Source organism: Trachemys scripta, chromosome 17 (genome assembly GCF_013100865.1).
Source record: "Trachemys scripta elegans isolate TJP31775 chromosome 17, CAS_Tse_1.0, whole genome shotgun sequence".
NCBI classification, from domain to species: Eukaryota; Metazoa; Chordata; order Testudines; family Emydidae; genus Trachemys; species Trachemys scripta.
The window spans coordinates 13,736,668-13,762,579 of record NC_048314.1 but is presented as its reverse complement, the minus strand read 5'-3'; the positions used below and the strand labels follow the sequence as shown (position 1 = coordinate 13,762,579).

The window sequence follows — 25,912 nt, the reverse complement described above, 5'->3', positions numbered from 1 at the left end:
GGGGAGTGATTTAGATACAGCAGCATGCCCCAGCCTGAAAGGGGAGTTCATCATCTTGCATACAGCTCTAGCGCCCAACTTGTCCACAGGACTTGGATAGCAAGAGAACTTGCTTTCCTTTTGAATCCTCTCCCCATAGCTATTGAACTAATTCATTTAAATGTTGTCAGAAAGAGGATGGGAACAAATTTTCCCTGGTCCCTTCTCAATTCAAACCTTGCTTGTGGACTGTCATGACAAGAGTACTAGTGAGATTTGTATTACGGTAGAGCCTGCAGACCCTGGGTGGAATTGGGGCCTGTGGAGAATGAGGGAGTTCGATGTATTTTTTTTTTTTATAAATATATACACCTCCATTTACCTGTTTGATATTATCCTGCTTGAGTGCATAAAGTTAAATCAAAGGAGGCTGGTAGGGGAGAAACAATTACAGAAACAAGGCTCCTTAAGAAAACAATGGCTATTAATTGAGGATGCCATTTCCTGGCTCTGTCCAACTAGCAAGGTTTACTCTTTCTAGGACAGAGACTAGGATAAAAAGGGATGCTAAACCATTAAAGGACTCAGGCTTAGAAGAGAAAAGGGGGTTGAGTGAGTTGTTAGCAGCAGCTGGAAACGAGTCTCTGTGTCAGAGAGAAAGAGAGACAGAGAGCATGCTGCAGCTTCTCCCAGACCACAGATGGAGCTAATTGGGCTTACCAAAACGTGCTAGGAAAAATTAAGGTTTTGAAGAATCTGTGTGTGGATCACTTAAATCACCTTCTGTCTCAGGCTGGAGGAAAAGGGCCTGTAGGGTTATTGCAGTTGGTAAAGAGGAGGGCTTCAGCTCAGAGATCAACAATGGAGCCTGCTACATTATGAGCTTATTAGACCTTCAAACGAAACCAAGAGACCCACTGAAGGATCAGAATGGATCTACTAAAATTTCCACTAGGGTATGGAATTATTCAGTTTAGCTGGGACTGCATGGAACTCTGCATTCTCTAAAGTAATTTTTTCACTGTATTCTCCCAGATTTTTCCTCTTTTAATAATCCAGGAGATTTTTAGTTCCTTTCTTAAATTCAGATGTCATCTCTGGTCTGAGCAGCCAGAATTCACTCATTTCTTGGCTCAAAGAATCCTCTGACATCATCTGTGGGTGTATATAAAATTTAACATATAAATATATATTTATTTTCCCATAGTGGAGGATTTCAGTACACAATTTTATTTACATTGCATTTTTCATCCAGAAAGATTCCTAAGGAAAGGATAATTTCCTATTTTGCTCTCAAGCCATATAGCAGCTGAAGTTGATGGCAAAGTGTTGCTGTGGCAGGATGATCTCATGTTCACATTCACTGAAGGAACACAATGAAGATGATAATGAGAAATCCACTGTTCTTCATGAACAAAATATAATTAAACTAGAGGTATTTGAAAATGCATTCCAGGCAGTTTATTCTGTAGAAGTCTTTTGTCCATGAATTTAAAAGCCAAAGTCTTGCTTGCTGTGCATGTTGAAGATCCTGAGGCACTACACCTAAGAGCCGGGGTGTTAGATTTTATATCCTTGACCAATATTTCTCATTCCATCCCCTGCACTGTTGTGCTAAGGGTGAACCAATTTGGCATGTTGAGACAGTCAGTCAACAAGACACAGTGCTACAGGATGATATTTTGACGTGGTATTGTCATACTTGGAAGAAACATTATCTCCCACTCGGGAAGCAAACGTGTCAAAATGTAACTGTGTCATGCAGCAAGGTGTATCGAAGTGTCATCACAGCTGGAAGTAACGTGTATCTTAAGATTTATTATGCTGCATCACAACATCCATGTGTTAATTACTCATATCAGGCCAGCCTCAGCTACTATAACATCATGCTCCAATATCTTCACATCACACCACCTCATTATGGTGCAAAGTAAACCATCATAATCAGGATGCAACTCAATATCATGATATAGAAATGTGATAACATCAGGTCACAGCATGTCATCACACTGCAACACAAGTCACTGTGGGGCAATGCAACATCATCACATGGTAAAATGCAATGTTAGCATTAGAGCTGTCAATTTATCGCAGTTAACTCACTTGATTAAAAAATTAATCGTGATTAAAAAAATTAATTGTGATTAATCGCACTTATAACAATAGAATACCAATTGAAATTTATTAAATACTTTTGGATGTTTTTCTACATTTTCATATTGATTTCAATTACAACATAGAATACAAAGTGCACAGTGCTCACTTTAAATTATTATTTTTATTACAAATATATGCACTGTAAAAATGATAAAAGAAACAGCATTTTTAAATTCACCTCATACAAGTACTGAAGTGCAATCTCTTTATTGTGAAAGTGTAACTTACAAATGCAGATTTTTTGGGGGTTACATAACTGCACTCAAAAACAAAACAATGTAAAACTTTAGAGCCTATAAGTCCACTCAGTCCTACTTCTTATTCTGCCAGTCACTAAGACAAACAAGTTTGTTTACATTGATGGGAGATACTGCTGCCTGCTTCTTATTTACAAGGTTACCTGAAAGTGAGAACAGGCATTTGCATGGCACTTTTATAGCCAGCGTTGGAAGGTATTTACATGCCAGATATGCTAAAAATTCATATGTGCCTTCATGCTTCAGCCACCATTCCAGAGGACATGCTTCCATGCTGATGCTCATTCAAAAAATAATGTGTCAATTAAATTTGTAACTGTACTCCTTTGGCGGGGGAGAATTGTATGTCTCCTGCTCTGTTTTACCTGCATTCTGCATATATTTCATGTTATAGCAGTCTCGGATAATGACCCAGCACATGTTAATTTTAAGAACACTTTCACAGCAGATTTGACAAAACGCAAAGAAGGTACAATGTGAGATTTCTAAAAATAGCTACAGCATTCGACCCAAGGTTTAAGAATCTGAAGTGCCATCCAAAATCTGAGAGGGCTGAGGTGTAGACCATGCTTTTAAAAGTCTTAAAAGAGCAATACTCCGATGGGAAAACTACAGAACCCAAACCACCAAAAAAGAAAATCAGCCTTCTGCTGGTGGTATTTGACTCAGATGATGAAAATGAACATGAGTCAGTCCACACTGCTTTGGAACATTATCAAGTAGAACCCATCAGCATGGAAGCATGTTCTCTGGAATGATGGTTGAAGCATGAAGGGACAGCATGTAAATATTTTGCAATGCCAGCTACAACAGTGCCATGCAAATGCCAGTTCTCACTTTCAGGTGACATTGTAAATAAGAAGCAGTCAGTATTATCTCCTGCAAATTGTAACCAACCTTGTTTTTCTGAGTGACTGGCTGACCAAGAAGTAGGACTGAGTGGACTTATAGGCTGTAAAGTTTTACATTGTTTTATTTTTGAATGCAGTTTTTGTACATAATTCTACATTTGTAAGTTCAACTTTCATGATAAAGAGATTGCACTACAGTACTTGTATGAGGTGAATTGAAAAATACAATTTTTTTACAGTGCAAATATTTTTAATAAAAAATAAATATAAAGTGAGCACTGTACACTTTGTATTCTCTGCTGTAATTGAAATTAATATATCTGTCAATGTAGTAAACATCACAAAATATTTTAAATAAATGGTATTCTGTTGTTGTTTAACAGCGTGATTAATTGCAATTAATTTTTTTAATTACCTGACAGCCCTAGTTAGCATGCTAAAGAATGTCATCACACTGCAATAAAAATCAATCTGGCACAATGCTACAGCATTGGGATAAGATACAATGTAATAAAAATGCAATGCAACATTATCCCAACATCCTGTATTTCTGACACAACAGTGAAACAATTGAATACTTCCACGATGCAATCATATTATCATGCCAAAATGCAATGTGGCCTAGCTGTCAGGGCAATGGACTGAGTTTCAGGAGATGTGGGTTCTATTTCTTGCTCTGCCACTGACCTGCTGGGTGACTTTGGACAAGTCACTCCCCCATCTGTGTCTCAGTTTCCCCATCTGTAAAACAGCAATAATGGTATTATCCTCCTTTATAATGCATTTTATGATCTACTGATAAAAATCTCAATGTAAGTAAGAGCTAGGTATTATTCTCTCTCCATGCCAGGCCACCATCACAGTGTGATGTCATCGCACCATGCTGGGACACCATCAGGCTGTGATGTCATCTCACTGTGCCATGATGTCACCATGCTGCACAAGGAAACTCTCATGATGTGATGTCATCTTATGGCGTTGAGGGAAGGCTGCAATGTGATGGGATTTCCCAAGTGCCCAGGGGATAAGGCGCAGGGGGACGTGTCACCCTTCCGGTCCCTGGGGTTCGGGCGATAGGGGCGGTCGGGGGGAATTCTGGCCTCTACCCAAGCAGCGGAACGTTCTGCGTGGGGATTCTGTTTCCCGGGAAAGGCGGTCTCGGGCTCCGGGTGGCGGAAGTGACGGGTGGATTTGTTGACAGCGGAGGCTGTTGCGGGGAGGGGGGGCGGGAGCGGACCCTGAGGAGGACACACAGACCCCCGCCCCCGGGGACCGGAACCGGAACGAACCTGGATCCCCTCTACCCAGGGAGCCGGGCAGGGGCCTCGGGCCAGGTGGGTGCCGGGGAGATCGGAGATAAGAGCATGCGGGGCTAGCCGGAGGTACCCGGCCCCGGGGGAACCCGATCCCGTTCCCGGATCCGCCCACTGCGGGGACCCGATCCCCAGGCTGCCGCGGGTCAGAGACCCGGGATCCCCCCCCACTGGCCGGGGTGAGGGACGGGACCTGTCACACGCACCCACTGCCCCGGGGAGGATATTTGACCATCCACCCACAGGGGCACGGGAGGGAGCATTGTATCCTCTGGATCCGCCCTCGGGAGACACGATTCCCCACTGTGGGTGACCCCCTAAGAGAGGGGTCACCGTCCCCCCATTACCAGGGATCCCCAATCGGACCCCTGCCCACTGGAAAGGAGTGAGCAAAGACCCTCCTCCTTTCCCGGGATTGACACATGACAGAGGTGGATCCATGATCTGCACCTAGAGCCGATTTCCGTGGGACCTCTGCAGGTCTTGAAGGGCATTAAAGCAGCCCCAAAATGTCTTTTGGCACTTGTGGAACTGTATCATGACTCATTCATGACAATGTTGTAATACAATGTCCTGCAGGAGAGATCCGGTAAAAGGGTGGCAGCTCTCATGAAGCTGTTTTATGGGGTGACCTTTGAAACAGATTGGGAACAGGCACAGCAGCTCTTCCAAAGAGGCAGATGTGTGTATCGCAGAAGGGAGTTTCGCCCTGTCTGTCCCTTCCTTCAAGGGACAGAAAGACCTGATTTTGACAGGGACCATTCTGCAGGCTGGTGAAACAGCTCAAAATATCTTTGGAGGCCATTGTGATCTGGTGATGCACAGTGTTAATGCGAATCATAACAGGCTTTTCTGGAGACATTTTGCTGGATGGGTGACCTTTGCAAACAGCAGCAACGATCTTGTACTGTATTTTAACTTTAAAAGGAGTATCTGCGCCACAGTCATATACAAATGGCAACCTGTTCCCTGTTTATAATCTGATTTATGATGTTTGGTGTGGTCTGAACAAAGGATGAGCACCAAAGAATTCCTAAATTCTCAGCATAGCTTTGACACTATGAATATTTGAACCGTTCTGTGCCTCATTTTCCCTACCTGTAAAATAGAGATGATAATATTTCCTGCAACAGTTGGGATGATCAGTTAATATTTGTTAAGTGCTTTGGAACTGTGAAGTGCTGTGTAAATGCAATATAAATTGACAATGTAGTTTTCCTTCAGGAATGTAACCTATGCTGAGCTCTGGATTTACATTTAATCTGTTATTTTAAATAATCCCTTGTGATCTGTTCATACTAATATTTGTTATGCCCTCTGTGTGGGCAAACTCACGATGCTGAAAGAGTCAGCCTTGCCAATCATCTTTGTAGCAGCAAATATGAAGGTTACACACCTTGGCACTGAGCCACAATGAATCTGGCCTAGCCTCAAGCACCAGGCTGAAGAGAGCATGTAATAGGAGAGGGGATTGAGCTGAAGTCCAAGATACAAATTCTAACCCAGGCATTCCTAAGTGTGAGAACAGCAGCACCAGTTCCTCTCATGTGGGTGAAGCTGAGAATGTCTTAAAAATGCAGACGTATCTCATTGAGGAGCAGCAACCGCAAAAGCGGCTGTTTGGATCTGGGAGGCTGGGGGTGGAGGAATGCTGTGTCTCATAGTTGCCTTGAATGCTGAGGGTGGTGTCCTACTCCCCAGCTGCCTGGGATGGGGCTGATGGCTCTAGCCATCATGGGGCACATTGGTAACAAGCTTGTTGGAAATAAGTCTGTCCCCTTAGATTAACCCTCTTCCAAGATGGAAGGGGACCTGCCAGGGTGGGAAATCAGTACTTGACCTGTGCGGCTGTGGTTATAGTGGTCTCTCGGTCACTGTGTGCATCCCCCACACACCTCCTTGATCCTTCACACACCCCAAGCAGTTAATTGCCCACCTTGGAAACCATGGGTGACAATCTGGTAGCCAGGTAGACAACCAGCCAGCTGGTCTAGAAGAGCCCACACCTTATGATAATGGCTAGGCAGTAGAATCATAGAATATCAAGGTTGGAAGGGACCTCAGGAGGTCATCTAGTCCAACCCCCTGCTCAAAGCAGGACTAACCCCCAGACAGATTTTTGCCCCAGTTCCCTAATGGCCCCCTCAAGGATTGAACTCACAATGCTGGGTTTAGCAGGCCAATGCCCAAACCACCAAGCTATCCCTCCCCCAATAGCTCTAGTTCACTTACAGATATGGTGCCTATACCTAGTAAATGCATGTAACATTGTGTTCCCATCAGAGAGCCCCTTATTTCCCCCCTCCCTGTCGCCTTGTGCCTCTAGTTAGGAACTTCAGGGCAGGGTCTTCTATTGTTGTGTTTGTACAGCACAATGGGGCCCAAATCTCAGCTGAAGCTTCTGGGCACAACTCTAACACACATCATGGCGAGTGTTCCTCTGTAGTGATAGTTTGATCCCTTCCCCCTAGAGGAGAGTGGGGTGCCTTTTGCATATGGTAATAGTGGTGGTTCTTGGGAGCTAAGGGATTAAAGCACGGATCATTTCTGCTTCCCAGTTCTATGAAATATCAGTCATCTGATTACATTGCAGTAGCATCCAACGGTGCTAATCAGGACTGGGACCCTGTTGTACTAGTCAATATGCAAACATATAGAAAGACACAGTCTGTGACCTCTGTGAACTGGACTGAGACCACCAACTCATTTTACATCCCCTTATCTCCTTATACTGCACCCATCACCAGGGTATTGGAGCCATCAAGCAGGCATTGAGAGGTAATGACATTCAGTTGCTACCAACGTGGCCCGGAATAGAATTGTGTGACCTGCAAGACCATCACTAGAAGGGAAAGGCTCCATCTCCCATTACCATCCTTGGAGTTAACCAGATCCTATATAAGATTTTTGTTGATTGCTGGGTTTAGTTTTCTTTCTGTAAAGCCCATTTGTAACTGTTCTCATTCTGAAACCTTGGGCACAAGGTAGCAGAGAACTCAACCTACTTCTCCACTGGATAGTTTATTAAATGGGTTTTCTGTCAGAATGCAGTAGGTTAAGATGAAAGTTTAGTGTTTGAAATATGGGGAGGGGATTCTGCCCATTGCCTGGATATTTTATTTCCAGGGATGTTCATAGAAAGGAAAAGACACAAACCTCTTCACATCGTCTGATGCTGAAAATCAGGTACAAGCAGATCCAGAATACAGGAGCCAAATTCAGCCATAGTTTCTGCTCTTGCTGAAGTCAGTGGAGTTGCACCCACTTACACCAGGCCCAGATTTGATTTAAAGAGGCTACTGTGGAAACTAGGGCGAGACTAAGTGGACGGCTGTTCCGAAACAAAGAGCAGTTTGCTGATCTCTGCCTTTTTCCTTGAGTGGTTGTTTTCCGTGTTGGATTCATTACTTGGTTGGCTCTTATTCCTGGCACTGAAGCGCATTCTCTAAAGAAGAATTAATGAGACACAGAAAGAAGAACGGAGTTTTGATTTGCAACTCATGCTGCCCCCTAAGTTGCACAGAAATCTGCCCTGAAGCAAAGGGAGGGATCAGAAGGCTGGAGCCTGGGCTGATAGGAAAGCTAAGCCAAGGCTATGCTCCTGTCTCCCATGGGGACCATTCAGTGCCTGAATCTGAGTGGTTACCTCATCCCTGAATTCATGGTCAAAGCAGCAGGCCAATTGACTGGAGCTTCTGAGGGGAGAGGGGGGGTTCCTGATTGATCTACCTGTCTGATCCATCTGACTGGTGCCTTCCTGTGGGGCAGTGGCTACAGTGGAGATTCCAACTGGGGTTAGTTATGACGTGGTGATGGTGAGGAAAATAGCCTGGGAATCCTTTAAGGAATTAATCCTCATGAGAGGAGGGACAGGGTGAGAGACTGAGTCAATATGTTTGCTGTTTTGTCCTTCTGCACTGAGTGTGCTGCTCTGTGGAATCCCATGACGAAAAGCAAAGACTGGATGTTCAAGACATTTTGCAACATCTTCCAGAGCTGCTCAGCTCGTGGTCATCTTGGGTTTTCATTGCTTTGCTTTTTCCATGTGGGGCGTGAGTTATAGTTAAGGGAAGATGGGGGTACAGTATCCCACATCGGTGATGGCATGCAGCATGTAACCTCTGGGTTTACTGTGCACACACAAGAAAGCAGTGCAAGGACCTCTATAAAAACCCAAATGAGACACTAAACATGATGCAAATGCTGTACTGTATGGAAAAGAATGAGAACAGAAGATTCAAGAGAGAGCAGATTTCTATCGCTTTGTGGGTGATATCCTGGTCTGGCTCAAGCTGGAAGCAGAAGCAGGGAGAGAAAGATGTTTAAACTGCTGTTCGGTGACCCTCCGCTGGCTGGTCCTTGAGGCACCATTAACAGGGTACCACAGAGGAGCCTTCTCCTTTCCTCCCATATGCAGGGTGCTGCTGTAGGTCAAGAGTGTGGTCTGGAATTGTGCCTTATCAGGAAGCGACCAGCCAGGTAGTTGGAGAGTGTGGCTTGGGACACAATCCTCAGGTGTCTACAGATGGGCCTGAACCAACACAGGCAATCTGAAACTGTTAAGATAGGATGCATATGAAATATCTGCCCCTGAAGGGGAAGATGCCACAACATAAGAACATAAGAAAGGCAGTACCAGGTCAGACCAAAGGTCCATCTAGCCCAGCATCCTGTCTACCGACAGTGGCCAATGCCAGGTGCCCCAGAGGGAGTGAACCTAACAGGCAATGATCAAGTGATCTCTCTCCTGCCATCCATCTCCACCCTCTGACAGACAGAGGCTAGGGACTCCATTCCTTACCCGTCCTAGCTAATAGCCATTAATGGACTTAACCACCATGAATTTATCCAGTTCTCTTTTAAACTCTGTTATAGTCCTAGCCTTCACAACCTCCTCAGGTAAGGAGTTCCACAAGTTGACTGTCTGCTGCGTGAAGAAGAACTTCCTTTTATTTGTTTTAAACCTGCTGCCTATTAATTTCATTTGATGACCCCTAGTTCTTGTATTATGGGAATAAGTAAATAACTTTGTCTTATCTACTTTATCCACATCACTCATGATTTTATAGACCTCTATCATATCCCCCCTTAGTCTCCTCTTTTCCAGGCTGAAGAGTCCTAGCCTCTTTAATCTCTCCTCATATGGGACTCGTTCCAAACCCTTAATCATTTTAGTTGCCCTTTTCTGAACCTTTTCTAGTGCCAGTATATCTTTTTTGAGATGAGGAGACCACATCTGTACGCAGTATTCGAGATGAGGGCGTACCATTGATTTATATAAGGGCAATAATATATTCTCAGTCTTATTCTCTATCCCCTTTTTAATGATTCCTAACATCCTGTTTGCTTTTTTGACCGCCTCTGCACACTGCGTGAACATTTTCAGAGAACTATCCACGATGACTCCAAGATCTTTTTCCTGACTTGTTGTAGCTAAATTAGCCCCCATCATATTGTATGTATAGTTGGGGTTATTTTTTCCAATGTGCATTACTTTACATTTATCCACATTAAATTTCATTTGCCATTTTGTTGCCCAATCACTTAGTTTTGTGAGATCTTTTTGAAGTTCTTTACAGTCTGCTTTGGACTTAACTATCTTTAGCAGTTTAGTATCATCTGCAAACTTTGCCACCTCACTATTTACCCCTTTCTCCAGATCATTTATGAATAAGTTGAATAGGATCGGTCTGAGGACTGACCCTTGGGGAACACCACTAGTTAACCCTCCCCATTCTGAGAATTTACCATTAATTCCTACCCTTTGTTCCCTGTCTTTTAACCACCAGTTCTCAATCCATGAAAGGACCTTCCCTTTTATCCCATGGCAGCTTAATTTACATAAGAGCCTTTGGTGAGGGACCTTGTCAAAAGCTTTCTGGAAATCTAAGTACACTATGTCCACTGGATCCCCCTTGTCCACATGTTTGTTGACCCCTTCAAAGAATTGTAATAGATTAGTAAGACATGATTTCCCTTTACAGAAACCATGTTGACTATTGCAAATGCCTTTTTAGCTGTTGCCCTTAGTTTCGACACTTGTCAAGAAACTTCTTTCTGATGTTTAGATGGCAACAGCTAACAAAACTTCTGTATGGTACAACCTTACCTAACAACCACCCATCTTATGCACTTTCTGTCTGAAAGTATCCACAAGGTTTCTAGTGCCTGTTTTTGCTTCTATATAATGTATAAAGAAGGCCTGAAAGTGTTTATTTAAAAAAAAAGTTTTGGTTTTGTGTGTGCCTCTGATTTTACACTAGAAATTCAGATGTCTGTCATGGCCACCCCAAGAGTCAAGAGAATGAAAGCTGAGCAGTGGAGAAGGGAAGGAATTTTTAGTACAGCTGCTTAAAACACTTAACTCCAATAGCTAATGAACATTTCAGCAAAAATATGTCTCTGTTAAAGATTTGCCCTCATTCATGCTTTCTCCAACACGCCTCCTTCAAGTAATATGTGATAAACATTTCTGAGACTCACAAGAAGTTCTCCTGCAATACCAGGGAAGACCAGATTTTGCATTTCTGATATTTCTCAGGTGAAAAACAAACAGGAAAAATCCTCAAACATTTCTGACCGTCTTTATCCATCATCAAGTAAAACAAAGCCCCCAGCCTAATTCTTTTTACAGGTCAGCTTTAAAGCCCCAGCTCCTCTGAGAACCTGATCCTGCAAACGCTTACACATGGAACTACTCACAAGTAATAAGAACAGGAGTACTTGTGGCACCTTAGAGACTAACAAATTTATTAGAGCATAAGCTTTCGTGGGCTACAGCCCACTTCTTCGGATGGGTTGTAGTACACGAAAGCTTATGCTCTAATAAATTTGTTAGTCTCTAAGGTGCCACAAGTACTCCTGTTCTTTTTGCGGATGCAGACTAACACGGCTGCTACTCTGAAACCTCACAAGTAATATTATTCATGCATATATGTGACTACAGGATCAGACCCTTCATTGTATTAAAAATAATGTCTCTGCCCTGTTCTTGTAACTGGATTTCTGTGCCTGAATGGAGCCCCATTGACTTTGTGGGGGTTCACTCACATAAAGCCCAGTTGGCTTCATGAGGGCTTTATGCAGAGGTAGGAGTCTGCCCATAAGGAAGGAATTGCAGGAATGTGGCTTTTGTTACTGACAAGACCTCAGCGAATTAAAATGGAGAGAAGTTATAAAGATTGGACTTTCTCTCCTATGTACACTTTGCATTTCACTCAGCTTGGAAAATAAAAGTAGCCCAGTCAGTTTCCTTTTGGTCTCTACTCAGTTTCATATCCTGCTTCTGGGGTCTAGTATAATCCTGTGGGTTTGGAGCTTTCAGCACTGCAGGGAAGGTTCAAATTAATTACAAAGCAAAGTAGTTTAACTGAAATTAAAATAAATAGAATCCTAGATGTTAGAGATGGAGCAAGCTGCTAAGTCCCATCAAGTCTGCATGCTAGATTGTGCCCTACATTATATTTTTAGTGATCTGCTCAGTCTAGTTTTATGTGACCCAAGCAATGTGGCTTCCCCCACTTCCCTCTAAGAGGCTCATCTTCAGACTGATGTAGCTCACTGATTGGAAGCTTTTTTTCTAATATTTAACCTAATTAATGAACATGGTTCCCATTAGCTAACTAACCTTTATAGCATCATGGAAGCTTGGGGAGTGTTATTCCCATTTTACTGGTGGGGAAAATGAGACATAGAGAGGTTAAGAGCATTATTTGCTAACGGCCAAACATCTGCAACTCTCTTTGCCATCAACAGATGAATCTAGCCATCAGTGTCCCCCTAAGCACTGGCAGATTTTCAGGGTACTTTCCAATGTATTTTTCTTTTATCTGATTGTCTGTCTTTCGTCTGCCTGCAGATGTCCTAATGTCCCTGTAAATCCAACTGGAAATCTCCTGAGGTTGGGGGGCAGGGATCCCTTGAATTGAAAAGCTTCCTTCTGCCACAGTTCCCTGCTCCCCCTGCCCTCCACCACTGTTCCCTGAAGATGGCATCTGACAGCCCAGAGTCGCTGATGACATTATGCACAGACTACTGCCTCCGCAACCTGGAGGGGACTCTCTGCTACCTACTGGACAATGAGACTCTCCGGCTTCACCCCGATGTCTTCCTGCCTAGTGAGATCTGTGACAAGCTCGTCAACGAGTACGTGATTGACTTGTGTGGGTGCTGCAGTCCATCGGGGATGGTAGCTGGGGGAAGAAGCCAGGACTCCAGGGGAGGGATGCATACACTTAACACTTATTTCTGCTTGAGTCTTACATTAGAAATGTAGCTTTTGCCTAGCTTGTTTTTCCTGGAAAGCTCTATGGTTGACAGGAGAACTAGTAGGGGTGTGCCCTTACAGGTCCCACGGCTGGGAAAGCTGATAGAGGGAAAGAGATCTATGTTTATACAGCACCCACCACAATGGGGTCCTGGTCTATCCCATTTTCTGGTCCTCCAGGGAGAGCTCCAAAAAAATCAGAAAGATTTCGTAGCTTAGAAAAAGTAGGGTGGAAAAAGAGGGGAAACGTTTTTTTAAATTGAAAAATTCAAACCCCGGGATGGAAAATAAACCGTGTTACCTCTCATGTAGGTATGTGGAGCTGGTGAATGCAGACAGCATCTTTGAACCCCATGAGAGCTTCTTCACCCTGTTCTCAGATCCTCGGAGCACCAGGCTAGCCCGAATCCATTTGCGGGAGGACGTAGTGCAGGACCAGGACCTGGAAGCCATCAGAAAGCAGGTGGTATTGCATTTATGTCTTCCTGGCTGTCACTCTGCAGCAGCCCACAGCAGAGACCACTCACAACTCTCAGGGAGAACCATAGATTACTTGTACTTTTTACTTGCTTTATAAGAATCCTAGCTGGGGGGAACTTGAGGCTTCTCCATCCCAGCCTTTCCCAGCAGGAGTTGCTGTAGGGAATGGAGTGGGAGCACTGACTGTGTGGGAGCTCAGAGTACTCTAGTCCTAGTCAATCCCAGCAGGAGTCACTGTAGGGAACAGTGTGAAAACGCTGGCTGTGTGAGAGCTGAGTACTCCAGACCCGGCCATTCCGAGCAGGAGTTGCTGTAGGGACTGGGATAGGAAAACTGACAGTGAAGTAGTTCTAATATTTTGGCTTCCTGCCTTCCAGGACCTTGTTGAGCTGTCCCTGATTAACTGTGAGAAGCTGACAGCCAAGAGCCTGCAGACCCTGCTGAGCTTCAGCCACACACTAGTTTCTCTCAGCCTCTTTGGCTGCAGTAATCTCTTCTACGAGGAAGAGAACCCAGGAGGCTGTGAAGACGACTGCCTGGTGAACCCCACTCGCCAGGTCTTGGTCAAGGACTTTACCTTCGAGGGCTTCAGCCGCCTGCGCTTCCTGAACCTGGGCCGTATGACTGAGGGGGTGAACGTGGAGACATTGCTTCGACCTTTGGCCTCCCTCACTGCCCTGGATCTCTCTGGGATCCAGCTCAATGATGTGGCATTTCTGACCCAGTGGAAGGACAGTCTGGTTTCCTTAGTGCTTTACAACATGGACCTTTCAGAGGAGCACATCCAAGTGATCTCACAGCTCCGCAAGCTCAGGTCAGCAGATGCCTCCCTCCTCACTCGTTCTTTCTCCACTGGGAGTTGCAGGTGCTCAGAGATGCTCAGGATTGAGGATTAATTTTCCGAGAGCATTTTCCCCATCCCAGGTTTTAGGTTTGTGGTGGTGGAAGAACAGAGCTTTCCCTCAAAGGCACTTGATCATTCACTCCCTTTGCAGCCCAAAGCCCTTGCTGAAGCCCGTAGAGGTTTTTCCTGCATGAGGACAGCAAGATCAAGCGCTCAGAGGGGGCTCCCTATTTTTCTACCTGATCTTCAGTCAAAATTACTCCTGGTCTGTGGGGACATTTGGATGCTGGTATCACAGCAATAATTGCAGTGTGAAACCAGAACTGACTCCCACAAGTTGCTTATCAAATGAGGAAGTCCAATGTTTAAGCCTGGCTCACAGATAAGAGAAAAACTTAGCACTCAGTGGTTGGTTTGAAACATCTGATCACTGAGCACCACCAAAGCCCATTGAATGTGAAATAAGCAGCAGACCTTATTGCTCTGAGCACAGAGTTAGGGAAAGAGGATGATCCAGGAAACAATGTCATCCAAAGCAAATAGGCACCCCTGGTCTACCAGTGAGAATTAGTGCTGTCACATGACTCCAGAGCTGCAAACAGCGAGCACCACAGTCACCAGCGAAACTGCACATTTGGTACCAGGAAGAGAATGCAGGATTTTCTGGTCCAAAACCACGGGGTTTTACCATTCGAATTAAAGGAGCCTGTTCACCAGTCTTATCGTTTATAGTCTCTGTGGTTACTAGGGGGCTCCATGTTCATACATGTTAGACGTGTCAGAAAAGCACCAGAGGTAAAATTTTCAAAAGCATCCAAGTGACTTAGGAGCTAAGTCCCATTTTTAAAGTGATGTAAACTCCTAAGTCCCCCTGATTTTTGTTGACTTCAACTCTTAAGTGCCCAAATCACTTTAAAAATGGGACTTAGGCTCCTAAGTCACATATGCCCTTTAGAAAATTCCAACCTATGTGTCTTTAATCACTAATGTGCAACCCAGTCCCTCTCTATCTCTCACACATTCTAGTAGGAACATACCTGACCATCTGTCCAGTAGGGGGTACCAGAGCCACCACATGCCCCCTGTGGGTAGCAGTTGTACTGAGGAAGTGTATTACTATTATTACATGGTTTATTAACTTAATTTTATGTTCTGTTTTTCATATAACATCAAACATTTAAAACTATAGGGCAATGGTGCTGGTGTAATAGAGATTATTAAGATCTCTGTACAGTGTCATGGATACAACAATATCCAGTCTGGAAAAGAAAGAGACAAAGGGAGGAATCAGAGAGCTTCTATCATTAATTTTGGGAGATGAGGTAACACACCTTTCTGGGGATGAGAAGATCCTCTGGTGCAATTTGATCCCCAGGTAGAAGATATGTAGCCAGTTCCATGGTTAGAGAAATGATCAGATGCCTGTTTATGATGAAGACTGGGAAGGTAGGTTGCTCAGCCTACAGTAGTTGCCATTCTGATCATTTAGCTGAGTAATTCTTTATACTCCATTCTGGACAGGCCCCCACCAGGGATCTGTTGGTGTATAATCCAAGGGTACTGCGTGCACTTAGGTTATACACAGGACTCCATCCTGCTGCTAGTTTCACAGAGTCACATCCCTGTGTCTTGGAAAATCAGCAGTTGTGCTTGTGAATGGTCTCTGCAGGGCTGGGTTTGACCTGAAAGGATGGGGGAAGCCCCACTTGATGCTCTCCAGACTCTGAGATGCTTGCTCTCATTTTCAGGCACTTGGATATTTCCCGAGACCGCCTGTCCAGTTATTACAAATTCAAGCTGACCCGGCGGGTGCTGAGCCTGTTTGTGGATAACCTGGTAGACCTCTCCTCGCTAGATATCTCAGGGCACACCATGCTGGAGAACTGCACCATCTCAAGCATTGAGGAGAAAGTGGGTCAGATAAGGTAAGGCTAGAAGGCCAGGCAGGGATGGAGGTCGCTGTGGATCTGTGGGAGGGGGATTTCATTGAAAGCGGCAGGAAGGACAAATCTCTCTCTTGGCCTCTCTCCAAGTGAGATTGATCACCATGGATGAGGGCGTCAGAATAGTCATTAATTAGCCCTACCTGGCTTTCATTCACATCCACATAGGTTTTGCAGCTGTCCTTTTCCTTATACATTACCCGCTTACTGAAGCTGTAAAAATAGTTTATATATCATCCACTTCCCTCCAAAAAGACCACAAAGCCCTCCACAGACTGTACTCAAAGTGGTTTGAGCATTGGCCTGCTAAACCCAGGGTTTTGAGTTCAATCCTTGAGGGAGCCACTTAGGGATCTGGGGCAAAAATCTGTCTGGGGATTGGTCCTGCTTTGAACAGGGGGTTGGACTAGATGACCTCCTGAGGTCCCTTCCAACCCTGATATTCTATGACCTCTTGTCCACCACTGAAATGCAGTGAGTTCTGGGGAGGAGCACAGCAGTCTTCCTGCATCAGCTTCACTACACAACAGTTTTCAGAAGTGTTAGCAAAGAATTACTTCTGCAGTTGAAATGACTGGAGCTGGAATTACAGTGCTAATATTGAGCTGGAATTACAGTGCTAATATTGAGATTTGTCAATACCACGCCCAGTGAGAGCCTAACTTCCTTAGGCCCCTTTGAAAATCCCAACCAGCATCTACAGGGACCACTCTTAGTTCTCATTCCAAATCAGCCAGGAATTTTTCCCTCCCATATTCTGAGCTGTTACAGTGTGAAAGCAAAACTGCTATGCTGCAGCACTGGCTTCTTTACAGAATTCATGGAAAACATAGGCTGTAGATCTTCAAGGAATACAGTGGTGATGCAGCAATCACTGCTGATAGTGTTCTAAGTCAATACCGACCCAGTGCTTCATTGTAATGAGAGGGGTGTTGAGCTGATGGCGGTCCTTCAGAGGAGACATAAAATCAGGTTTCTGACTATTTATGATCATTAGAAATCCCATGGTCCTTTTTATAACCATCAGTTGTTCCCCTGCTGTCCTAACCAAACTTGGGTGACTATAGTCTCCCTGCCTGAATTCCTATTGTCATTTCTGTTGGACACATTCACTTCTTGTGCAGAACAGTAGGGATCATCTGTGATGAAAGGTCCCATCAAGGAGTATGATGCGATTGTCTTTAAGAAACCCTTACTGGGATTTTGATGGGATATGACTGAATTTAGACCCAGCTGCTCTGGCTTGTTGTGAAGTGTAATCAGAGCAGGCAGGGAGCTCTGTAACTATCTCTGTGGTGGAGGGAGCTGAATAAGCAGAGCTCACACATGGATGATCTCTTCTTTTCCCAGCATTGAGCCATCAAAGAGCAGCATTGCCCCCTTCAGGGATCTGAAACGACCGCTTCAGTTCCTGGGCCTCTTTGAGACCTCTCTTTGTCGTCTGACGCATATTCCAGCCTACAAGGTAAAGGGCCAGTGGGAAAAGTCTCAAAAAGGGTCTGAAGTTAGAGAGTCTGCCAGCTTATCAGAGCTCTCAGGCTCTGTGGAAGTGATACATGTGCCTTTTGAACTATGGGTCCCCCAGCTGGAAGAATGCTGCAGTGGTGCAAGGTCCCTACCCTATGCAGTGTTTGTGAGGGGAAAAAACAGCCGTTTAGAAAGGAGCCTGGTAAAGACACACATGCACCCGCCCCTGTCCATTCCCCACCCTGCTTGTAGCACAAAGGGCACTCGACAACGGGTGTCTGAGGCTTAAGAAGAAGGAGCCATGCATAACCCTGCAAAGAGATACCACCCTGCCCTGCAGGGACCACTTCCTTCAGGGTTGGGCTGAGAGGTAACTCAGCCTGTGCGCTGATATCTTGGGCCTCATCAGAATGAATCCTGCTAGCAATATAGAAAGGGGCTGAGAGAGTGCATGCACCATTTGAGCTGCCACCTACAGACTCCTCTCCCTGCGGATCTCCCATTCTCTTGCTGGCCTTTCTCCTGAACAACCCCCCCTCTTGCTGGTCTCTTCCTCCCTGGACATGATTTTTTTCCTTTCCTTGCTGCCAGGTGAGTGGGGACAAGAATGAAGAGCAGGTGCTGAACGCTATCGAGGCATACACTGAACACCGGCCCGAAATCACGTCCCGGGCCATCAATCTCCTTTTTGATATCGCCCGCATCGAGCGCTGCAACCAGCTGCTGAGAGCACTGCAGGTGAGTACACAGGGACTTAACCCACAGGCCGTGCTCACCTCCCTTGAGCACAGTCAGATTTAGGGGGAGGGAAATTTTACTGCACAAAAATCAAACCTTTCCCCATGACTTAGGGCTTGATCCAAAGCCCATTAAAGTCAATGGAAAGACTCCCATTTCCTTTGGCTTCAATGGGATTTGGATCAGGCTCCTAAAGAGGAAGTTCCAGTAGCATGATGGAAATCGGGTCCTTGATTTTAGGAGGTGTCTTATGATCTCATTGTGCAGCCTATTCCAGCTGTGCCTTGGGCTCCTTGTCCCTGGAGTGCTTGTATTGGTCTTTGCCTGCGTAGGGGTAACGGTTACATGGGGGCCCAGCTGGGACTGAATGGCACTAAAAGCTCCCATTGTTTCTTTGTAGCTGGTGATCACAGCTCTCAAGTGTCACAAGTACGATAAGAACATCCAGGTGACTGGGAGCGCAGCCCTTTTCTACCTAACGAATTCAGAGTATCGGCTGGAGCAGAGCGTGAAGCTGCGGCGTCAGGTGATCCAGGTGGTGCTGAATGGCATGGAGTCTTACCAGGAAGTGACAGTAAGAGCTCAGTCAAACTTCACCCTGCTCTCACTGTTCTCCCTCTTCCCCTCCTTCCAGTAAAAGGCCAGTTCCAGTACTTTGTACCTTCTGGGCGCTTTGAACCTATTGAATGTGTACCACGGCATGCCCTAGAGAAGCCGTTGCCTATATCTGGTCATGCATTCACTTTATGGGTGGGTGGGTGCAATTTTATGTGGGATGTATTGGTGACGTAGTTCAGTAGTAATATGGGGGAAGAAAGAGGCGATCATGGTGCACGTGTATTTGTGGCAAAGGTGACTGGCTTTGGATTGCATGTGGAGCATGCAGGTGGTGGGGCTGGGTAGCAGATGGAGAGTGTGCATGCAGTGAGAGGGTTGAGCTGTAGGCTGGTGAAGCTATTGTGTGGGGAGTGCATGTGCAGCATGGTGTTGGGTTGGAGGGTGATGCATGTGTATGTGGTGTTTGTGTTGAGATGGAAGATAGTGACAATGGTACATGTGCTATGGGGTTTTGCACATACTTGTAGGATGGTCCATCATGTCAGCATACCCTAACCTTGCTCTGCTCCCCCCCACCCCCGTAGGTGCAGCGGAACTGCTGCCTGACACTGTGTAACTTCAGCATCCCAGAGGAGCTGGAATTCCAGTACCGTCGTGTCAACGAGCTGCTGCTGAACATCCTCAACCCTACTCGGCAGGACGAGTCCATCCAGCGCATTGCTGTACACCTCTGCAATGCCTTGGTCTGCCAAGTGGACAACGACCATAAGGAGGCTGTTGGCAAGATGGGGTTTGTCATGGTTGGTATGGTCCTAGGATGGCTGCTAATCCCTACCCCAGACTGGGCTTGAGTCCCTTGGGAAAGTACTTTCTATGACTTCCATTGGAAGTGTCCGTGGAGTAGGTCCAGTAAATAATCCAATGTCACAGAAAAGTATTGCAGTCAGGGAAAGCTAGAGTCTTAGCAGTGTTGTCCTATCACGGAATCCACCATCCTCAAGCTGAGCCCCTTGAAAACATGCCAGCAGGGGAAGTCGTTACTTCCTTGATGTGCTATTAGAGGTAGTGTCTGTTTGAGGGCAGGGGAGGCAGCGTGATCTCAACACAAGGCCAAGAGTCACGACTCCTGGGTTCTAATCTTGGCTCTGCTACAAATTTATCGTGTGGCCTTGGGTAAGCCCCATAACCTCTCTGTGCCAGTCTCTCCATCAGGAGAAGGCAGACCGTCCCAAAGAAAAGTAATGTTGAATGGGGAGGGCTTCACACTGAGCAGTAGTGTTTTCCTCCTAGAAACATAAAAAAATAGTTGTTTCTGCAACTAGCACAATCCTCTTGGTAACAAGGTAAGGGTTTTCATTTGGACATGTCTGAGTAACAACCTTGCCCCTGCTTTAGGATACACAATGGCCCAGCAGGTCAGGAAGGCTCTCCTGCCTCTCCAGAGATAGGAAAAGCTGCTGCCCATTTGGAGATAATAAAATCTGCAGAACCTTTCCATTGGGGTTACTGCATGGACAGCACCTCCAGTGTGCCAAGAGTCAGACCTCCCTTCACACCTTCAATTACATAAGATTGAGTGGACACATTTCTTTGTCTCACTTGACAGACAACACTGTCCAAGTAATGGACCAGAAGTTGTGCATGTGGGTGTATGTACAGTTTTGGAGGGTTTCCAAGTCCCTCTACAGGAAGTCACTCTGCTCATTTTTTGACATAACCATAATCTCTTCCTGGCTTCAACTTCCTGCCTCACATTCCAGTTCCTTATCCTCCCGTTCAAGACTCTGCTTGAGTCCTCTCCCATACCTCTGCCCTCATTTCCTCCAACAAAATTTCCTATGCCCCAAGCTCTTCTCTGTCTTTCCTTTGGTCTCCTTCACCCACTCTTGACTTCATGGCTCCTTCCATCCTCCCCCTTGAGTTTGCAACAGCCTCCCAGTTAAAGTCCACTAACTTCTGAGGTCCCATCTTTTTCATGAAGCTATAAAGAGCATACACCACACTATTTATTTCTCACTGGGCTGTTCTGTACTAAACTCTGCCTTTTTGTGCCGTTAGCCAGGGACCTGTTATCTGGATGGTACAGGTCATCTGTCGTAGTGTGCTGTGTGAACCAGTGGAATCGTTGTTTATACAGTGCCATTGAACCAGAGAAAATAACACTAAACTTGGAAGAGATGGGAGGGGTGTTTACACCTTGTGAATCAGATTCCATATGCATAGAGCCAAATCCAATATATGAGTAAGCATAACTGCCATTGACTTCAGTGAGAGCTGTGCCAGACTATGTCAGGGTTGAGTTTGATGTACAGTCTTTATTTTAATCTCTGTGATTCCTGGCATGTTCCCAGACCTGCTCTTACGCTTCTCATTCCCTCTTCTCTCTGCCCACAGACCATGCTAAAGCTGATTCAGAAGAAGCTGGTGGATAAAACAGTAAGTGTTTCTTTTTAAAATCTGTAAGCAAAATATACTCCATTTATATCCACTCTAACCCTGAGGTGGAGAGGTCAGCCCAGGGGTGCTAGGAATCCATTCACATTGCACAAGCAATTTTCCAGGTGTCCCCAGAGGCTCGTGGGGACTTGGCTCCTCTGAATAAACTGGATAATGGTAATGTTTGTGTTGGTGGGTCTGAACTGAATAAAAACTGGTCCCTTCCAAGGTGACAGCAGTTCCCCATCCTTCTGATTAGTTTGCATTGGGCTCCTGTATTACAGGCGCTCTGTCTGCAGTTGCCCATGTCACATACTTCATTCCACTGTGTTTTACTGTCTCCTTCCCTCTGGCTCGACAGTGTGATCAGGTGATGGAGTTCTCCTGGAGTGCCCTGTGGAATATCACAGACGAAACCCCCGATAACTGTGAGATGTTTCTCAACTATAGTGGCATGAAGCTCTTCCTGGAGTGCCTGAAAGTAAGTACTGCCCAGTATCCTCTACACCAGAGGTTCCCAAACTCTTCTTATTGCGTATCCCCTTCCAGATCTACCAGCTACCCGCATATCCCTACCCTTCTCATCGCTGAGATTTTGTGTGCTCTTCTTAACACTACCTGTCTTTAGCCATTTGTCCTTATTTCACTGTTACGTATAGTTATAGTGTGACATGTACAACTGAAAAAAACCCTGCCTAAGTTCTGAGCTCAGTTAGACTGGAAAGTTGCTGGGCAACTGAACCTGCGCTGTATGGTGATTGGAGCTGAGGGTTCCGTAAATCAGCATCTCTGTGTTTCTGTATTCTCATTGGTACATCTTGAAGTAAGTTAACTACCATATTTTATATAACAAATTCCCACAGAGTTTTAAAGCTTCGTCTGAGTAGCCTATTATGAAAATGCAATAAATAAAATAATTAATTAATAAAATCCACCATTACACAATTTCTCACGAGTAGCCCCCAGAGATATGGTACGCATACCACAGTTTGGGAACCCCTGCTCCATTTCTGACTGTTGGGAAATAGTCTGCCTTCCTGGATTTGCTGCATCATCAGTCACAATGGTCATACTTTTGTTTTACACATGTTCCTTGTTTCCTCAGGAGTTCCCAGAGAAGCAGGAGCTGCACCGTAACATGTTGGGGCTTCTGGGAAATGTGGCGGAGGTAAAAGAGCTCCGCCCACAACTCATGACCTCCCAGTTCATCAGTGTGTTCAGGTTGGTGCATCACTGATCAAGAAGCAGGATGGTCTAATGGTTAGAGCTGTGGACTGTGAGACAGGAGACCTGGCTGCTCTTCCTGACTGCCATTGAGTCAGTGTGTGACGTAGGACAGTCATTTAATATTTGTGCATCAGTTGCCCCCACCCCGTTAAACAGAACAAAAGAAGGATAGTGGAACTCGCCCAGTTTGTAAAGTGCTTTGGAATCTTCAGAGGATGGCTGCAATCTAAATACAAAGTATGATCAATAAAACCAGTTTGGGAAGCTGGTGTTTGTCAAGCAGTTTTGCATAGGTTGCTGTGTCCAGTCTAGTTAGGAGATTATGACTTATCTGATGAGCTCTGGTTAGAGTTCACAGGGCAGCACTGTTTGCATACTAAGTTTTTTGTCCCTGATGTGCTACATAAGGCTAACCTGGCACCTCTGAAATCTTATCTTCTATCTTGGCAGCAACCTGTTGGAGAGCAAAGCAGATGGGATTGAGGTATCTTACAATGCATGTGGGGTTCTCTCCCACATTATGTTTGATGGCCCAGAGGCTTGGGGTATCTGTGAGCCACGCCGAGAGGAAGTAGTAGACAGGATGTGGGCAGCCATCCAGAGCTGGGACATTAACTCCAGAAGAAATATCAATTACAGGTGAGGGATGTTGGATCTTGGCCCATTTATTCCAGGAGTGAGGATTGTCCCAAGAAGTAACCTCAAGCACGCTAAAGTCTGCAAGAAAGGTGGAGATTTAATCAAGTGTAGAACTTCTCCTTGGGGTGAGGAAGAAATTTCCCACATGGACATACCATTTTAGATGGGGTTTTTCAACTTCCTTTGAAGCATGTGGTACTGGCCACAGTTGGAGATTAGAGGGACCATTGGTCTAATCTGGACAGGCAACTGCTACACTTCTAAGTAGAATACGGAGAAAATTAAAATAGTCTATATCCCTAGTTTCTCTTGAGGGAACACAGTAGGACTAGAACTTGTCCTGCATGTTTCTGGTGGATTCGGATTGTGCCGGAAACATGGAATCTTGCCAGCTTAGTCTGCTTAAAAACATTTCTCTAAGGAATCCCTCTCTTGCTGTTGGTTAAATTCTGATTCCTAATGAAAGGTACAGCTAGGGTGAATGTTCCTGTCTCCATGAAATGGGTTACTGCAGCCTTCAATGTGCCTTTGGGAATGTTTAGATAAGCCTCCCAAAATTCCCTTCAGGTGTTACAGTGACTTGTGGAATAACCCTAAAGCTCCTGCTGTGAGAGCTGCGTCAGGAACTCTGGAATGCCACAATGCACTAGTGCAGGGGTCGGTAACGTTCGGCACGCGGCTCGCCAGGGTAAGCACCCTGGCGGGCCGGGCCAGTTTTATTTACCTGCTGACGCGGCAGGTTCGGCCGATCGTGGCCCCCACTGTCCGCGGTTTGCCGTCCTGGGACAATGGGGGCGGCAAGAAGCCGTGGCCAGCACATTGCTCACCCGCGCCGCTTCTCACCACCCCAATTGGCCTGGGACGGCGAATCGCGTGGAGGCCACGATCGGCCGAACCTGCCGCGTCAGCACGTAAATAAAACTGGCCTGGCCCGCCAGGGTGCTTACCCTGGCAAGAAGCGTGCCAAACGTTGCCGACCCCTGCACTAGTACAACAACAGATGGAATGAATTGCGGGTGAGGATGCAGTACAAGTGTGATTCCAACACCTGATTTGCAGTGTGGATTCACTTCACTGTTGCAAGATCAAATGGCGCAGGCATTGTTTATGAATGATCAGTGTCCCCTCAGTTGTGCCTTGGCCTACGGTAGATAGAGGCCCTTTAACTGTAACCCGTCTACGGAGTGATCAGCACTGCTGAATTTCAGCTTTCTTAAGGAAATGTGACTGGAACAGGATAGAAATTAATTCCCCGTTTAATCCTTCAGAGCTGGTTCTCAGTGCCGCATGGTAGTATTAAACAGCAGGGATTGAGCCTGTCAGTACCACAAACTATGACTGCCTCTTGGATACTGGAAGCTGATATGCCAATGAGCTTTACTGTTGTGTAATGTATTAGCTCTGACTGCGAAGCTTCCAGTACCAAAACAGGAAAAGATGCTGGAACAGCAGCTTTTGGGTTTCTCATTTTTTTCTTTAATATTTGTTGCAGGTCATTTGAACCGATCCTTCGACTCCTTCCGCAAGGGATCTCTCCTGTCAGCCAGCACTGGGCTACTTGGGCTCTCTATAACCTCGTCTCTGTTTACCGTAAGTCCCTCCATAGAGAATATTATAAATACAGTGAAATGGTTGGGGCTGTGAATCTCCATACACTGTGCCTGTTAGACAACACGGGTGGCGAAAGGTCAAGGGAAACTATTTTCAGAGGCTTGTAGGTTAATGCAGAGTATGTGGCTAATTCCAAGGCAGCTCCTTGAAGTTACCAAGGATGTTCGAGGGGTGTTGCCAGAACTAGGAAGACAACATAGACTTAGTGCATGAGAACAGCCTTCTGGAGTTTCCATCACTCTAGCAAGCCTGAGTGCTGAATTGGTTTCTATTTCCGATACTTCTGCAGATTGGATGTACCTAAGAGGCTGAGACACTAGAAAGAGAAACCTGTACCCTATGGCTTACCAGCCAGCAACCTTCTCACTGCTTCTCTATCTCCTCTTGATTTGAGCTCATTGCCTTGGGAGAAGAGTCAGGCTGCAGAATGTAGAGATTTGACCTAATAGGAGTGAAGATTTCCAGGGTTTTATTTCCCCCTTCTTTACAGCTGACAAATACTGCCCCCTGCTGATCAAAGAAGGTGGAATGCCCCTTCTGAAGGAGGTGATTAAGATGGCTTCAGCACGCCAGGAGACCAAGGAAATGGCCCGGTAGGAAACCAATAAGTTATTAAACATGCAACCTTAGTTTAGGATTTTTTATATATAAGCATGAGAGTAAAGCTATCAAATGTAGGCCAATGAATATGTGATTAGGGATGGAGAGAACACAGTAGTAGTATGCATAAGTAGATAGAAAAGTTGTGAAGGATATAGGTGAATTGAGAGTTGTTCATAGATGGGGAATAGACAAGGATGAATGGGTGGATGAGTTTGGTGGATAGGACAGTAAGGTATCAATGGACTGCTGGAAGGTATCTAGATGAATAGTAGAGCCATACCTCTCAACTGGATCTGATTATGAGGATAGCCTCCCGTTTATTTCCATCCCTCAAACCTAGTGTTATCTTACTGTTTATACATGTACATCATTGACACCAGAAGAGCTGAATCACGTGACAAAATTGATGGAGAATGTCTTACATAGTAAAATGAATCTACCATTTTCCCAAGCTTCTTCCTCTGACGTTTGGTATCAGAACCTTTCTTTTAGGTCATTCTTTCAGATTTTAAAAGCCAGTTGTATACATCTAATCCATGGCAA

At 45.4% G+C, this 25,912-nt stretch overlaps 1 protein-coding gene across 3 annotated transcripts in view; it reads left to right on the top strand.

Moving 5' to 3' along the window:
• The first annotated feature begins 4,423 nt into the window (after nucleotides 1-4,423).
• ZER1 (zyg-11 related cell cycle regulator) overlaps nucleotides 4,424-25,912 on the top strand; it is a 28,117-nt gene continuing 6,628 nt past the window's right edge. Inside the window, exons 1-15 of one of the 3 annotated variants that reach the window (XM_034793571.1) lie at nucleotides 4,424-4,578; nucleotides 12,416-12,702; nucleotides 13,136-13,286; nucleotides 13,681-14,117; nucleotides 15,896-16,072; nucleotides 17,441-17,555; nucleotides 18,149-18,295; nucleotides 18,696-18,869; nucleotides 19,438-19,653; nucleotides 21,248-21,289; nucleotides 21,651-21,770; nucleotides 22,395-22,510; nucleotides 22,967-23,155; nucleotides 24,648-24,745; nucleotides 25,257-25,359. In XM_034793571.1, coding sequence (XP_034649462.1) covers nucleotides 12,545-12,702; nucleotides 13,136-13,286; nucleotides 13,681-14,117; nucleotides 15,896-16,072; nucleotides 17,441-17,555; nucleotides 18,149-18,295; nucleotides 18,696-18,869; nucleotides 19,438-19,653; nucleotides 21,248-21,289; nucleotides 21,651-21,770; nucleotides 22,395-22,510; nucleotides 22,967-23,155; nucleotides 24,648-24,745; nucleotides 25,257-25,359 — 2,243 coding nt within the window. In that variant the 5' untranslated portion in view covers nucleotides 4,424-4,578; nucleotides 12,416-12,544. Of the gene's footprint in view, nucleotides 4,579-12,415; nucleotides 12,703-13,135; nucleotides 13,287-13,680; nucleotides 14,118-15,895; nucleotides 16,073-17,440; nucleotides 17,556-18,148; nucleotides 18,296-18,695; nucleotides 18,870-19,437; nucleotides 19,654-21,247; nucleotides 21,290-21,641; nucleotides 21,771-22,394; nucleotides 22,511-22,966; nucleotides 23,156-24,647; nucleotides 24,746-25,256; nucleotides 25,360-25,912 lie in introns of all 3 variants that reach the window. The other 2 variants (XM_034793569.1, XM_034793570.1) reach the window with 2 other exon arrangements.